This window comes from Solenopsis invicta, chromosome 16 (assembly GCF_016802725.1).
Source record: "Solenopsis invicta isolate M01_SB chromosome 16, UNIL_Sinv_3.0, whole genome shotgun sequence".
Lineage (NCBI taxonomy): Eukaryota > Metazoa > Arthropoda > Insecta > Hymenoptera > Formicidae > Solenopsis > Solenopsis invicta.
Genome location: NC_052679.1, coordinates 3,890,195 through 3,905,654, shown reverse-complemented (window position 1 = coordinate 3,905,654; position 15,460 = coordinate 3,890,195). Strand labels below are relative to the sequence as shown.

The 15,460-nt window shown below is 34.0% G+C and overlaps 4 protein-coding genes across 8 annotated transcripts in view; 2 read left to right on the top strand and 2 right to left on the bottom strand.

Moving 5' to 3' along the window:
- Positions 1-8,727, top strand: part of LOC105203062 (uncharacterized MFS-type transporter C09D4.1) — a 63,860-nt gene extending 55,133 nt beyond the window's left edge. For 3 of the 4 annotated variants that reach the window (XM_011171833.3, XM_011171826.3, XM_011171817.3), the window contains exons 2-9: positions 414-621; positions 1,153-1,368; positions 1,939-2,163; positions 4,410-4,548; positions 5,067-5,284; positions 5,516-5,619; positions 5,899-6,012; positions 6,332-6,593. In XM_011171833.3, coding sequence (XP_011170135.1) covers positions 580-621; positions 1,153-1,368; positions 1,939-2,163; positions 4,410-4,548; positions 5,067-5,284; positions 5,516-5,619; positions 5,899-6,012; positions 6,332-6,593 — 1,320 coding nt within the window. In that variant the 5' untranslated portion in view covers positions 414-579. Of the gene's footprint in view, positions 1-413; positions 622-1,152; positions 1,369-1,938; positions 2,164-4,409; positions 4,549-5,066; positions 5,285-5,515; positions 5,620-5,898; positions 6,013-6,331 lie in introns of all 4 variants that reach the window. The other variant, XM_011171808.3, reaches the window with a different exon arrangement.
- The window catches only part of LOC105203022, a 163,926-nt gene that overhangs the window by 52,856 nt on the left and 95,610 nt on the right, over positions 1-15,460 (bottom strand). The gene's annotated exons all lie outside the window — the stretch shown is intronic.
- LOC105203013 (transmembrane emp24 domain-containing protein bai) lies at positions 8,884-11,727 on the bottom strand. 2 transcript variants are annotated; one of them, XM_011171713.3, is made up of 6 exons: positions 11,400-11,727; positions 11,070-11,199; positions 10,591-10,661; positions 10,450-10,452; positions 9,458-9,584; positions 8,884-9,330 (listed from the first exon to the last, which is right to left on the bottom strand). In XM_011171713.3, exons 1-6 carry the CDS (start codon positions 11,577-11,579, stop codon positions 9,209-9,211), a joined length of 633 nt encoding a protein of 210 aa, XP_011170015.1. In that variant the 5' UTR covers positions 11,580-11,727; the 3' UTR covers positions 8,884-9,208. The 2 variants fall into 2 exon arrangements, with proteins under 2 accessions (XP_011170015.1, XP_011170023.1); XM_011171721.3 differs by lacking the exon at positions 10,450-10,452.
- On the top strand, positions 11,907-13,308 carry LOC105203005 (signal recognition particle 14 kDa protein). Its single transcript, XM_011171707.3, has 4 exons — positions 11,907-12,066; positions 12,148-12,220; positions 12,516-12,628; positions 12,703-13,308. The coding sequence occupies exons 1-4, from the start codon at positions 11,938-11,940 to the stop codon at positions 12,817-12,819; spliced, it is 432 nt and encodes a 143-aa protein (XP_011170009.2). The 5' UTR covers positions 11,907-11,937; the 3' UTR covers positions 12,820-13,308.

Below are 15,460 nucleotides of genomic sequence, written 5' to 3'. Positions count from 1 at the left end.
GATGTTATTAAACGCGCGTTCAGTTAAATACAAAGAGCCACTCAAACGCACACACGCATTCCTGCGAGATAATTATGAGATCGCAATAGCTTATTTCAGATCATTAAGTCCTAATTACCAATACTGTAACCCGCCATAATTATAACGGCAAGTTACTCGTGAATTCGCAAATGGAATTCCACCGATTGAATTCTAATGCAATTTCGCAACGTTGCTTCCATGCAACGCAATTGACGTGAATACACGCTCCTCAGAAAGAGAGATGTTAACGAAACTTCCATCCAAATACATCAACATTATTTCACGTTCGACTTTTCAAATTCTTCTTTCATCGATACCTGAATTTCGTCTTCATCGGAGGTCCGAGGGGTAGAAGATGGAAGAAGTGAGATGGACGTTTGTTTGGATTTTAGGGAAAGCGGCCTCACTAAAAAGGGAAAGGACTACCTCGGTTCGTCTCCCGATGATACTCCTCTGCTCGATTTAATCAATCTCGTTAATATTACTCGATGTTAATGATCGTGACGAAGTTTGGCGCTAAAGCTTGACGGAAGTTGCGGACACCGCTATTAGTTGAAAATGAGTGGAGCCCTCGGTGATTGCAACATGCAACCGATGCAGGTGAATAATTTTATATTGTGGAATGAATAAGAATCACGAACGGTGTTACGAAAGAGAACAATCGAATCTCGAGGTAACATCGAACATCGGTCCTCGCTTTGAGTTGGCACGATAAATTTTAGCAGTCTTACCATTGAAATCCCAGATTACTAAAGTGACGATACTCAGTCGTATGTCCTTTATGCAATTTTACTCTCAAGTTCGATATTTGAAAAAAATTTAATGGACTTCTATCCCAGAGAGGCGTAACGCCGTGAGAATTAAAGTCAATATAATTCCTTTCACGTGGAAACTGCATTACAAAACGCTTTGATGTCACTTTTACCGCTAATAGCGTGTATTAACTCAATACGTTCATAATTTAGCGTTCACTTTCAATATATAATATTTAACATTAATCCTCAGTCTTCGCTCTTTCGACCGAAAATATAAAATATAGAGTGAAAGACCGAGGATATCAAGATTGCGCGATGTTGAGACGTCTGGTGGTGGGTGACGAGAAATCGAAAGAACGGATACCTCTGATTGCAGGAGATCAAAGTGTATAAGAGACGATGGCTGATCCTCGTACTCTTCGTGGTGTACAGCGCCAGCAACGCTATGCAGTGGATTCAATATAGTATTATCACGAATATTACGACGAAGTATTACAACGTTTTGGATTATACAGTGGACATGACGAGCATGATATACATGATAACGTACATACCGTTGATATTCCCCGCCAGTTATCTGCTTAATAACTTTGTAAGTAAAAGTCGCGTTAACGACAGGATTGGAATATGGGAGAGGCTGGAATATTCCTGAATGGAATAGCGGAAAGTTCCGTGTACGATATCTCGGAAAACTATCGCGCGTTCCCTTGGCTACGAATTTCTCTCGCGTATTCAATTCTCGGGATTACCAGGCAATTCAGCCTTGAAAAGTTGAATGTCTTAATTTTCTTGATTTTTTTTTTTTAGTAGCGAATGGCAAGTAGAGATCGCGTGGTTTATTAAGAATTTTTGTAGTACACGTGCCGAATGTAGCATCTTATCTGAATGCCACTGAACGCATCTCGTACGTTTATAGACAGTTTTACGTTTATCGCCGTAACATGGATATAAAATCGTCTGAGAGAGATAGCTAGATTTCACGTAATCTTGCAGATGATGAAGCAAGAGTTTGGAGTAGGAATATCTCTTTTTTTTGTAAAGTCACATCTCTCCCGAGTGACGCCCGAACAAATAACATTTTATTACACACTATCGTAGATATTCCTACTCGTTAACATCTGTGCAAACAGACGTATGTATGGGAGAACGGGTGGAATTTTAGGGCCTCAGAACTACGGTGATCGTTGGATCTCTCGGGACCGCTCTAGGTTCCTGGATAAAGGTGCTCAGCGTGGCTCCCGATCGCTTCTGGGTTACGTTTATCGGTCAAACTGTGGTGGCGATCAGCCAAACCTGCATTTTGTCCATTCCAGCCAGGATAGCCGCGGTATGGTTCGGGGACAACGAAGTCAGTCGCGCCTGCGGCATTGGTGTCTTCGGTAATCAGGTAAGTAAATATTTTTATACGTCGTCGTTAATTCTCAACACGGTGTATCCATAGAATTTGCACTTGAATTTTGAAAAAAAGCCTTGAGAAAAAATTTCAATGACATTTTCTCTCTGGAATTAATTTCTTTCAGTCCAGATCGATCAGATTTCCAACTGCAAATTAAATTATGGAAAGTATAAGAATTGTTTCGTTTCAAAAGTTTCCTCGAGAAGGAATAAGGATTTTCTTAAAAAAGAAGAAAATAAGAAAAAGAGAGAAAATGTAAGCAATATGAAATATAAGTACAGTGACGTCCTTTATTCTAAGACAGTCCTTTATCTCGGGTACTTATCCTTTAGATTTATTTATTTTCGTAAAACTCGATTTTATGAAACAATTGATAAATTTAGTTATTTTAAATACAGTTTAAAACTATGTTAGGAAGAAAATCCTAAAATTTTCAAACGTGTCCAATATTTTCTCAAAGGACAAAATAAAGGACATCTGGTCACCGTAAATACAAGTGACGATTATATTTTCTGCGTTTTAGATAGCGTAATTTATTTCTGCACTATACAGTATATTTCCTATATAGTTTATCTCCTGTATTTTAAATCTATGTGTTATCTTCGCACACATGTCTTCGTGAAGATATAAAAGGAATAATGAGTAACGCATCATTTACCTGCAACGTGTTGAACTTCACGAAGCATGCGAATTGTTAATCCACGCAATAAAGTTGCTCTAATTACCCGGATTAAAACGCGAGATAATATAGCATCGTAATTCAATAATAAGTCAAATAAATTCGACGCTTTTGACACACGCGGTATTAATTAAATATCTTGTACCTCTTTCCTCGTTCGTAGCGAATATAGATTCGTTATTATTTAAAATGAAATAATCATATCACGATAATTTCATCTCTTGATATAAATTAACACCTTTCAAATTTCGAATTTATCGCATATCTGCGCGCACCAGGAGATATTATTTTCATCGATCGTATAATTCAATCTAATTTAATTTCATATAATTTTGATGGAAAGTCATGACGTTGAATATTTCTAAAAATTTTCTGGAAAAACTGATTTTTCGATCAAAATTCTAGCTAGACTTATAATTTCCTTTAATCTAGTTTTAACTATAACTTTAATCGAAACGTTATTCTCTTGAAAATTTTTCAGGATCTTTATCCGAACCGTCTTCCGAGTTGAATGCCCGCTATTATTATGTAAAGCCTAATTTTTTTCGTAACGTTAAATATCGATGGGTGACAATACTTGTTATTTCAAAAACGTCAGAGGAGGCACTCGACATTGTCACCGGCGACACGTGTCACGTGCGTGAGGACAATGAGAATGAATCTCGTGCGCGGAACAACGGAAGTGACAGTCTGGAGTACGCGTTGATCGACGAGGAGGGTTGCCTCGGGAGATTTAAATTGCGTCGTTATTAGGTGGGAAACCGAGTCGAAGTGGGCACCCACGTTTAATTTCGCTACCTCGACAGACGATCGTGTCTGCACGATGGATGGACGGGTTAGAGCAGGGAGGGCAGGGAGGACAGGGGGCCGACTCTACGTCGCGCGAGGGATTCAATTGACCCAAGGTGCAGCAGGCTGCGCCGCCGCTATCATTTTATCAGGCGTCGCGGTCGCATTTTATCGGGGAATCCGTCGCGCCTTAATTGCACCGATTTCGCAATACGATAAAAGCGGAAACGCAATCCGATGCACTTTACAACTGCGTCCGCGTGTTGTAATTGTCGGTTTGTAATCGAAAATGGATTCACGTCGTCCTGGCACCAGCATCATGAAATTTTAAAGAAAAAAAAAAAAGAGTGTCTGGCCTCGTCCTTTTTGTCTCTTCTGTTTTTAATTTTTGATGTGAATAGAAGATATAAGACACACTTTTGCAATTATTGAACCTACATATAATGAATGTGCGTTTTTTTTCACATAAATACATGTATAAATAATATTGGCCTTTTGAAATCCTATTTACTCATATATGGAAATTATGTATTTCAACAATCGGCAATGAAAATATTTTGCTTTGATAATGATTTGTAAAGATGCACGCGAACAATATTAATTTAATTTATTCAGTAAGCATACAATTCTCAGGACAGATAAATATTGCGCTATGTGTACCGTAACTGGAAAACATTTACGGATTTACATGGCAAACATTTTTTTTCTGCCTTCTTTTCCTCTCATCGACAATCTTTTAAAACGTTCGTTACTCGGATTTCTGTTGCAGCTGGGTATAGCTATCGGTTTCTTATTTCCGCCGATGTTAGTGCCGAACGGGGAGTTATGCGATATTGAAAATGGGTTTAAACGTATGTTCTATATCGTGGCGGCTTTCACAACATTTATATTAATCCTCATCTTGCTTTGTGCGTATATATAATTTTATCTATCGCTTATACAGTTACGCAATCTGACAATAAAATCTCGAAAAGTTAAGAGTTTAAAAAATATGATATATATATATATATATATATATATATATATATATATATATATATTTATATATATATAATACATAATACAAAATGAAGATAATTGATACTCGTCACAAAAAATTGTGAGATTGAAAGTAGAGAGCAAAGGAAGATTATTAAATAGAAATTGTTGTGTAGATATTATTAATTAGAGAATTATTAAATAAGACTAAATTTTGCAAAAAAAGGATTACGTTATATTAATTTGTATAATCAAGCTGCTCTAATTATTTTATGTGTTTATTATTAGTAGCAGTAAGGAAAATATTCCTACATGTATATTTTGCACGAACACGGGGATTGGAATTTTACAAGCTGAGATATTAATTTAATCAGTTTCGAGATTTTATCGTCAAGCGGCGTACACTCCCGTTCTTTCACTCTTAATCTTAATAGAATATAATTTGTAGTTTTCAAGTCAGCACCACCTCTACCACCTAGCTCCGCTCAAATTAAACAAAGAGAGAAATCCGAGAGCAACAAGGAGGTGAAGACATTTTTTGCCTCTATCAAAAGGCTGTTGTTAAATCGCGGCTATCTGTTGCTTTTAGTTAGCTATGGTATCAACGTCGGCACGTTTTACGCTATAAGTACTCTCTTGAACAGACTCGTCACCAAACAATTTCCAGTAAGTACTTCATTCGAAGACATTCTTTTTTCGATTTTCAACTTACTTTTCAGCAATTATAAATTTTATTTTATAATTATCGATATATATGGTCTCTCACAAAAATTTGTATTTTCTCTTCAGAGATTATGAGCTCTAAATATAAATACGAAATGCGCCATTTGGTCAAATAATTTTCTCGAATATGCATTTGCTTAATGAAAAGAACTAACAAATAGCGGTTGCCTTTAGGGAAGTGAAGAGGACGCTGGTCGAATTGGCTTAACGATAGTTTGCGCCGGAATGATGGGCTCCATTGTGTGTGGCATCGTATTAGACAAAACACACAAATTTTGGTGAGTAATGGAATAGACATTATTTTATCGTAAATCGTGAAATATTATTGTTATTAAATTTTGCTTCCAATGTTTTGTCGTTTTTTAGCAGTATTCGATAAATTAACTCGAGTTTTCCTCAAATTATCACAAATCGAAATTATTTATAATAATTATTGCAAAATGTTACCAAGTTAAGAGAGAAACTTTTGTTCACGCTAATTAAATATTTTATCAAATTGTATTGGATCTTCGATTTATTTGATGGGAGTTAATATATATGAAATAACGAATTTGCAGGTGGACGACGGTAGGAGTATATATTTGTTCTTTGGTTGGTATGATAATCTTCACTTTCACACTGGACAATAATGCGGGGATATACGTTATTTACATCACGGCTGGGCTTCTGGGGTAAAGTCCAGCGATTATTTTCGTCATACTTTACTTTTAAAAATAGTTTATTGACTTTCGTTACGTTGAACTCTGGCTTGATTTGCTATATGTGTAAACTTTGGCTGTGATTTTCGTTGAAGATCTCTGTTATTAAAATTTGTCTTATCTCTTTAAAAAGTCATAAAGCACGATGGATAATTGAGTTACCGTCTTTGTCTTGAGATTATCTCGAAAAATGTTATATATTTATAAATATTCTATTTATATATTTTTTTTATCTTTATGTATTCTATTTATGTATATATATTTATATTATGCCATGTGAATATTTTTATAGCTTCTTCATGACCGGTTACTTGCCGGTCGGTTTCGAGCTTGCCGCGGAACTCACGTTCCCGGAGCCAGAGGGAACGTCGACGGGTCTGCTGAATGCAGTCGTGCAGATGTTCGGTATCGCTTTTACTCCGATTTATCGCTACCTGCTTAATATTTGGGATGACTTCTGGGCAAACGTCGCGTTGTGTGGCGTCCTTGCAGTTGGCGTTTTGCTCACAATTTTAATTCCCAATGATCTGAGACGTCAGAAAGCGAAGGCTTAATAATTTGAGCGATAATCGCCAAATCAGTAATGAGCCTTCCAAGATACCATGGTTGGAACAAGTAGTTTTCGCTTCGACAATACTCTCTGTAACTTATTATCCCAGTCCAATCGGGACTTAACTTATCCCCCGAATATATGCCGCAAGTACCGTATTTTTTTTTTAAAGGTACATCTCTTTTGAACTAGAAAGACTAATAGCGGCCGTAAAAAATAGTTGGATACTATAATAGCGTTTACTTCTTGTATAGGACTTTGAGATTTTTAATAGAGATTTTTAGTGCGCCTATAAATGCCGAGATGCCTAATGTTGAGAGGTAGAAAGACATTTCGAATAATAGACCAATATTTTTATGGAAAAATTGACAGCCGAATTTATTGAAAAATTCGTAGCAGAACAATGGTACAACTATGGAACTTGGCTTTAAAAGATAGCGAAAAAGTGCTATATATGTGTGTGTGTGTGTGCGTGCGTGCGTATGTGTATGCGTGTGCAGAGATATATTTTTGTCGTTATTACTATTAGATATAGTGGAAACAGAGTGGTTTAACAGATATACGTACAAAAGATGAGGAAAAGTAAGGATTGTCGACAAATTCTCAATCATGTTGTTAGTTGAATTTTTTAATCTCAGGTAAGCGATAGTATGTATGTAGACGATATTATGCAGTAACGAATTAACTCTGAAAATCTGCGATAAATTATCAAGAGATAATAATTAAACAAAAACAATAACAGAACTCCATATTGCGAAATTATAAGTGTTTACGACACTTATGATTGACAACAACTGACAGCAACCGACAAGTGACAACAACTGACAATAATCTACGAGTTAAACTTTTGTTATTTTCCATTTTTTCAATTTCTATATTTTAACTTTATCAACAAATAGTGAAGGAAAAATATACATGAATTTCTTAGAGTCTGTTAAAATAAATTCATTGTTGCATAATGTCCATTTTAATGTGTCTAAATACGTAGCCATGAGTCTATATAAATTGTTATCAGGCTATTATAAATACTACCGTGTGCAATAGACAATAGACTTAGTAATTAAAAGTGATAAGCGTAATGACAGTGATTGTTCGAATTATAGCTTTATGCGGTAATAAATAAAATGTTATATTAATGCGTAATAAAAAAAAAGAAACGACTGTTTCAACAATGAATACAAATTTCATCTCTGCTATCGCGGCATTAATGACTGTCGATTAGTTTTTGCTCTCATATAATCATTGCACATCAAAATATACAGAGTGTTTCAAAAGTAGAAATCAATCGCTCGAGAGGTGATTGGGAATTTAAAAACAAGAAAAAATACTGAAAATAGGTCCGAAAAAGCGTTCGAATTATTATCATTTTTATGTTAAAATTTGAAATTACTTTCGAATTTTTTTGTCAAAATTGAAACAGGTGATTTTTATAAGTTTTAAACAGTCGTATATTACAGTGGATTACAGCGATGTGATTTTATTACCGCAAGTTTAATCTCTTTCTTGTGCACTGTATATACAATGTACCTAGTTTGAATCATTGTCATTCACTCATTTTTAATTGCTTGATTGTTTGCCTTGTGATAAAAAGTTATTCAAGTTTAGAAGTTATTTTCTTACTTCGATTATATGTACATACCGTGTATACTCCTACTCTGAAGATATATATATTTTTTCGAAAAACAAAAATGTTTCATTAGAATTAGAATGTATAGCTATATTTACAAAAATCTCGATTAACCGTGGCGTCTACAGCTCATTTAGTCGCACACAAATATTAAATGTCTTAAAAACAAAGTTACCGTAGTATTAAGAAAACGTAAAGTTGTAATGATTGTGGAATTTCAAAAACTTCTGTGTTCATCTCGTGTGTCATTAATTTAATTTCAGGTTCTAAATGTAAAAGTGTAAAGAGTATTTAACGTAACGCAATGTTAACTATGTTTCTTTAAGACCATACGCGAGCGAATAGCTATTTAAATCACAAAGACACAATCCTGAAGGCATTGGCCTTCAAATCAGCGACAAATAAATCGTCTTCCATGTGATGTTTCTTCATTATATTTTTTTAGGCCATTTATTGTATGTGTGTTCCCACAAAGTTGTTCTATTTTATAAATAAAATGTTGAAACGATAACGTATTTTATTCTATATAATCACATTAAACTATATCTTACGAAATATATATATATATAATATTAAATATCTTAATATAAGAAAAAAACAAATTTCATATATGATACATTCTCTCATATCTTCCGAATCTTTTTTTTAGATAATGAGACTTTGGAGATCCATTTTATCACCATTGAGGTACGTTTATTTAAGAAATTTTCTATCTTACAATCCCTTAAATAATTGTGTTCTCGTATGCGCAATGTGTGGCGAGATGAGATTTCACTATATTTTACATTGATTCGAATGAGGTAATATGATTGTAACGTTTTGCATATTTAAATATTTAAATTGTCTCTAAAGTATTTTTTGAATTCTAAAGTATTTTTTGTTGTGATGAATGTAAAAAGTGTTTTATGATTCAAATACGAATTACAGATAACAAAGATGAAAACCTCAAAAAATAAATGTATTTTTTACATTTGTATTATTTACAAATGCACTTATTCAATGAGTTTCTTCATCCTGAAAAAGCGTCGGAAATAGAAAAGCTGCCAGGTGGACAAACCGAAGAGAACGCATATCGAGAATAAACTAAAGTATAATACTCGAGCATTCGTAGCCTCTGAAATAAAAAAAGACGTCTAAGATGTAGAAAAGTTTTATATAATAATTTAAAATTGTCATTCTTTTTAACTTAGTTAATTTTTTCCACTATTTACTATAATGAAAAATACTTCTTTTTTCTTTACCATTTGTGTCTCTCATTTCTTCCTCGTTCTTGCGCATTCTGGCAAAATCTTGCACTATCGCCTCAGATAAATCTTCCAATCGTTTCAATTCCACTTCTACTGGTTTTAATTTGGCTGCTTCACCGATCTATCAATGAAGATAATGATTTGACCGGAAAACGGTAAAACTCATGAACGGAAATCAGCATTACTCGTTAGTATTGCGTGATCAAGTCGATACAAATTAATGACAAAAAACACAACTACTATAGAACTAAAGCCAAATAATGGATAATTTCTCTGTGTGTATGTGTTTTGCACATAGCGAAAAAATTATGTGGTAAGATATTAGGCAACATGTATACACTATTTGATTGCACTAATTCTATTTTCTAAGCGATAAGGCCATTGAATGCGCCTTTATCATAGACTTCTTTATTTTTTAAAATTTAATCTCAAAAGTAAAAAAATAGCACAATTTTTGCTCAAAAATATTTAAAGAATACTGAATATTTCAGCTTGTACTTTCTTGAAACTTTTTAGAAATAATAAAAAGATATCCTAGTTGTAACAGGAAGAAAGTATTTCAATTTTTAATTGTTATTTCAAATGTGTAAGAATATTGTGTATATGATAAAATTAGCATTTTCTTTTTAATGAGAACTGAAATATATGGTATTAAAATGTAATACGCTGCATATATGGATACACCATTAACATATTTTTAAAAATTCAAAGATAAAAAATACTCTAGACTGAAACAAATTTCCAGTATATAATTAATGTTTGATATAAATTCAATCAATGGAAACTACAATCGAATTATCGCATGGATGAAATAATTCCGCTCTCCTTATCAATGGAACATCTGCGACAGAAGCATGCACAAATAAACAAAACTGTGTTTTGCACTTTGATAGCTTAGTTCTGAGGCTGGATGGCGATGCACAAGTGCCGGTTCGTGAAAACACATGCCAATGAGAACACAATAAATCGAAAAAACTCTACTTTACCAACTGCGCCGCGGAAACAAGCCACATATAAAAAAGAAAGTAGACAAAGTAATGTCAGATAGTTTTTCTCGATCCCCCGATATGATTAAACAATTCTCTTTTGTAAAGGAACAACCATTCATTGGGATATATAGGACTTACGCCTTCATAACTCTTTGCTTCAATGCCACGTTTCGTAATCAGTGTAACTTCTTGCCTGATACCGCGCTGATCTGAAATAATTATTTACATTAAAAGTCATAACATTGTAAAGATTGAATTTAAAAAATTATTAAATTCCAAAGATTTTTAAAAATTATTAAATTTTTAAAACCTATTTAATTTTACAAATTAGATTGTATATTCTATTTTTTAAAAAATAGTTAAATTCTGAATTTCTAAAATTTTTAATCTGAATCTAATTTTTAGTTAAAACATTTTTCCAAAAAAAAAAATAAAATAAAATAAAACTTATATAACTCTTATTATACATATATATTATCTCTTATTATATATTATCTCTTATTTTATATAACTTTTCCTGTAAATATACTTTAACTATGTAGTCTTATTACAATTGTTTAACTAATTGAATTGTATCAGAACGATGTAACAAACTAAACTAAATTAAATGTACTCACGACTCGGAACGCGTGAAATGAAACATATCTCAAAAGTATCATAAGTTTCTGTTACAAAGGAGAACTTCAACATCTTTCCATGGGGAATGTCCTCCTTTTGCGACAATATATGTCCTTTGGAGTCTTGAATCTATAAGAGACAAAGTTATTGATACAAAACTTATCAATATTTGTTACGACTTTAGAAGAAAAACACACAGTAAGTGCCACAGCTGTTACAGAAATTGCAAAGGATTGACACACACACACAATGTTACGTAGTGCTTAATGTTTTTGTAACAGTATTTTGACAAGGGATAAATAAAAAATCATTGATCAGGCTCTACCTACCACATAATTCATCTTCTGACCCATCGCCTCGGATACCTCGTACTCGCCAGTGACAAGTACATTCGCGTGGACCTCCTCCTTCAGACACTTATGACCGTTCGGCTCTACGTAAAACATGATCCCGTGAACCTGGGCGACCAGGAGAATCGCCAGGAAGGCTTTCACGTGAGCCTGGACCATTTCGTTCGTTGTTATCGGCGACCGGCCAGTAAAAAAGACTTTCTTCGTGTCACCAACGAAAAGCTCCGCGTTCGCACAACATTACAGCACCGCGATGAGGTGGCAGCCACATTGGCCATTAAACATTGACTATAGGTCAGAAGGGAAAGTGACTTTTTGTTCGGTATTTTTACGATGATCGAGCGAAATTATTTCCTTTCCACACGCGGCAAAGAGAAAATGAAAAATTGCAGGAGTAATCAGATTAAAAATTCAGAATTTTTGCTACTTTTAAAATTAAATAGAATTTAGAATGTAATTCTGAAAATTAGATATACGTGTCATCCTCTAGGTATCTCGTAGTTTATGATTTTGCCGCATGAGCAGGAATTTGCGGCTGCGTTTCCTAACCTCTTCTAACCTCGTTCAGCGGGTGATTACATTCGACGTACTTCGGCGTTTGACATATGCTACCATCGTCAGAATGGTCCTCTTGGAGAACGACGCGGTAATTTGACATCTCGTCATCGACATTACTTTTTTTTTTTCTCTCGCACATGAACGACTAACCGACGAATTTTCATTGCAGTTCTTAGCGGAGTTAACCAAACTCTTTGACAAGTCGCGTTTCTCGGGCGCGGTATCGCTCACCATTAAAAGATGTAAGTATCCTTTGTTTGTTTTTCACTCAAAGCACTGATTGTTAAAGCAAAAATGTTAATTCTCCAAAATATAGATTATTAATTACTTGAAAGGCTCTAGCTCCAACTTATGGATTGTGACTTTGACAAGAGAGGGGCATCTGGAAGTGAATTTGGATTATACTTATAAATATAAATTTATATTAAGAAAAATATAAATTTATGTTGCAATTACTTTAGTGATTTATTTTCTTAAACTTGTAACCCTCTTGCTTTTCTTTCTTTCTTAGCATTTAAGAAACATTTTATTTTACAGTCAATGGATATAACAAGCCGGTGCCTAGGAAAGGCAGACCTCCTTTACCAAATCCTACAGAGTACCTTTGCCTAGTCCGAGCATCGCTTCGTAGTAAAAAAATCTCTACTGTTGTACGTATCTGTTGTGTCTTTACAGGATGATAGTCAGTAGCACCACTCTCTGAGACACAATTTTCATCTTTCAGATTCATTCCAAGGATGTAAACAAGTTCCAACAGGCATATTGGAATCTCTTGAAGACAAATATAAGTGGGTTGAAGAAGCTCAAGAAGGCGAAATCAGCAAAGCCGAAGGTTCACTGACCCAGTAAGGGTTAACTGCATAGCAGGTGGTTATTTCTTTGTTATTAAAACTTTCATACTGTGCGTGTGTTCGCCATATATTTGTCGACATCTGTATAAGCCAACAAGGAAGACAAGTTTTATGCAGCATTTTGTATAGACTGATGTATAAAAAGTTAATACTAATAATATTGTTATGAAAGTATACACACATATGCAAATACTAATATATAATCGTGCACATTTCCGTAAATTTATACAATGATGATAAAAGCAGTGCGGAATTATTATTATTATTACTACTATTATTATTATTATTATTAAGAATCCGAGCCAGATGATCGGAATAAACTGTTTGGTTATTGGTAACACAAAATTAACATAATAAGCACTATATATCAATGACCTACGATATAAAATGTAAGAGAGAATACCTTGGTGTTATTATATTAAAAATTTTTATTTAAATAACTTGATGTTTAAAAATAAAAATGGTAAGATTATGGAAAAGGAAAGAGTATAATCTAAATTTATAAAGATATTTTCGAAATTTTACTAATGAGTTTTTATATATAGTTTAAATTTTGTATAAAAAATTATTAGCTTAGCATTTTCAAATGATATAGTTATAAAAAACAATTATTATTATTAATCATTTTTTGTTATTGGCGATTTTTTATGGCATAAATAAATTTAGCACATAATCAACTCGGCACTTAACGTTTAAGCCATTAAACCAAGTTGATAATGATTTTATTTACACTATTCTGTTATTCTCAGATATGTAAATCCAATTGTAACAGTTTTTATAATTTATTATTACATCTGTAATATTTTTTCTTGTTTTTCAATATTTGTTTTGTCATTTGAATATGGTAGGATATGGTAGGTAATAATAATTTTTTATGGGACGTTAATTTTAACTTTATATCCATTGATGATCTTTTAAAATTTCGAAAAGACCTGTAAATTCCGATGTCGTTTCTCCATCGAGTGTTTGTAAACAATAGAATCATAGCAATGCGAAGTCGAGATATATCATCTCTCTAATCGTTCGTTGCAAAAATGTTCGTTGTCTCGGGTCGCTAAATCTTTGTCCTCGTTCCACAAGATTTATGAAGCTAGACTCTCAGAGGTGTCGCAAAAACATCTGATCGATTTATCGTTTGTCTACTGGTCGGCCGAATAAATCTTATTCACGAGCGACAATCCTCAAAATGATTATTTGCCAATGATTGTCTAATGATTGCGTATATACGAGCATATTTCAACGCTGCGAGTTACATTTTGTGGATATAAAATTGTAACCGTTCGCGCTCGTATCTCACGTTTATTGCGTCTCAGAATTTGGCGTATGTTATTCTCGGCCCGAGTGTTTCATCGCGAATTCTGCAATCGGAGTATCTTCAAAATTACGAAGCTCCAACATCGACGCGTTAATTTATCATTTGACAATAATGTCGAATGAGAATAACGGAAGGTCGCATCGTTCATAGAATCGCGTCAATATTGTCATGCGATTCGATTATATTTCTCGCGAATCGCGCTTTTCTCATCTCGAGGTAATCCGACGATGCGTGCGCGCACAGCATTACAACATTGCGCGAGTATTCTTTGGCACTGGACCCGCACGTGGATCATTGTGCAAAATCCTCTGGGGGGCTGCCAATGTAATATCTGATGTAATGTGAATTTATTGTTGTATATATTACGATCGTGAATAAACAAACGCGGGGGAATCGTCACTCACGCGTATTCTCTATTGCGCTCGTTTCGCGGTTTAAGAATGACGTGAGTTAGATGACAGAAAAATTGATTCTAAGAGACAGTTGAAGAATTTATTTCTTTTTGACGCATATAATTTAACGCTGCATATTTTCAGTTTGGAGAGCGAACTAATATAGTAAGTTAATGTCGAAAGAGATTGAAGAAATATATATGCATTTTTCTTTTTCGAACTGTTGCAATATTTGTTATAGATATAGATTAAAGATCTCTTATACTTGTTTGCAAAATTGTATACAAAATATAATGAATAATGGAGTGCATAAATTGAGACGTGAGGTAGAAATAAATACTGATCTATATTCGAAAAAAAATTCTGGATACTCGATGACTACCTTGACACGATTGTCCAGTTCCAAAATGCACGAGTTGTATTTCATTCTAAAAATATAATTTTTAAAAATATACATTTTTCTGGCCGCGAATCAGACTTCAAAAGTAAGGCTTCAGATTATAAACAGAACACACGTAAATTGAACGTCAATCGAAGAAGAAAACTGATTCGATTCGATGCGATGGAAAAGGAGCGACCTAAACTAGATTTCCAATCGGTAAAATCTTATAGCTTTCAGCTTTAAAAACCAACCTTTTCGACTTTATAGATCTTGTTACTAATTTGATTACATTTTAATAATTTTCCAATTTCGCTTTTAATTTTTGTTCTTTATTTTCCACCCCTATCTGTACTTCATCCCTTTTTTTATTCTTATAAAAAAAATTTAAACTCTTTGGGTCGTTCTAAACCGTCTGACGTGATCTCACCTCCCAAAGTTCGGATGCTGTTTGTGAAAGCTACGTCGACGCCGGAGTGGCTACGTCCTTAACACGATTCTATTTTTTTCGTGGATGCATCGGAGGAGGCGGCACGGGGGATCGC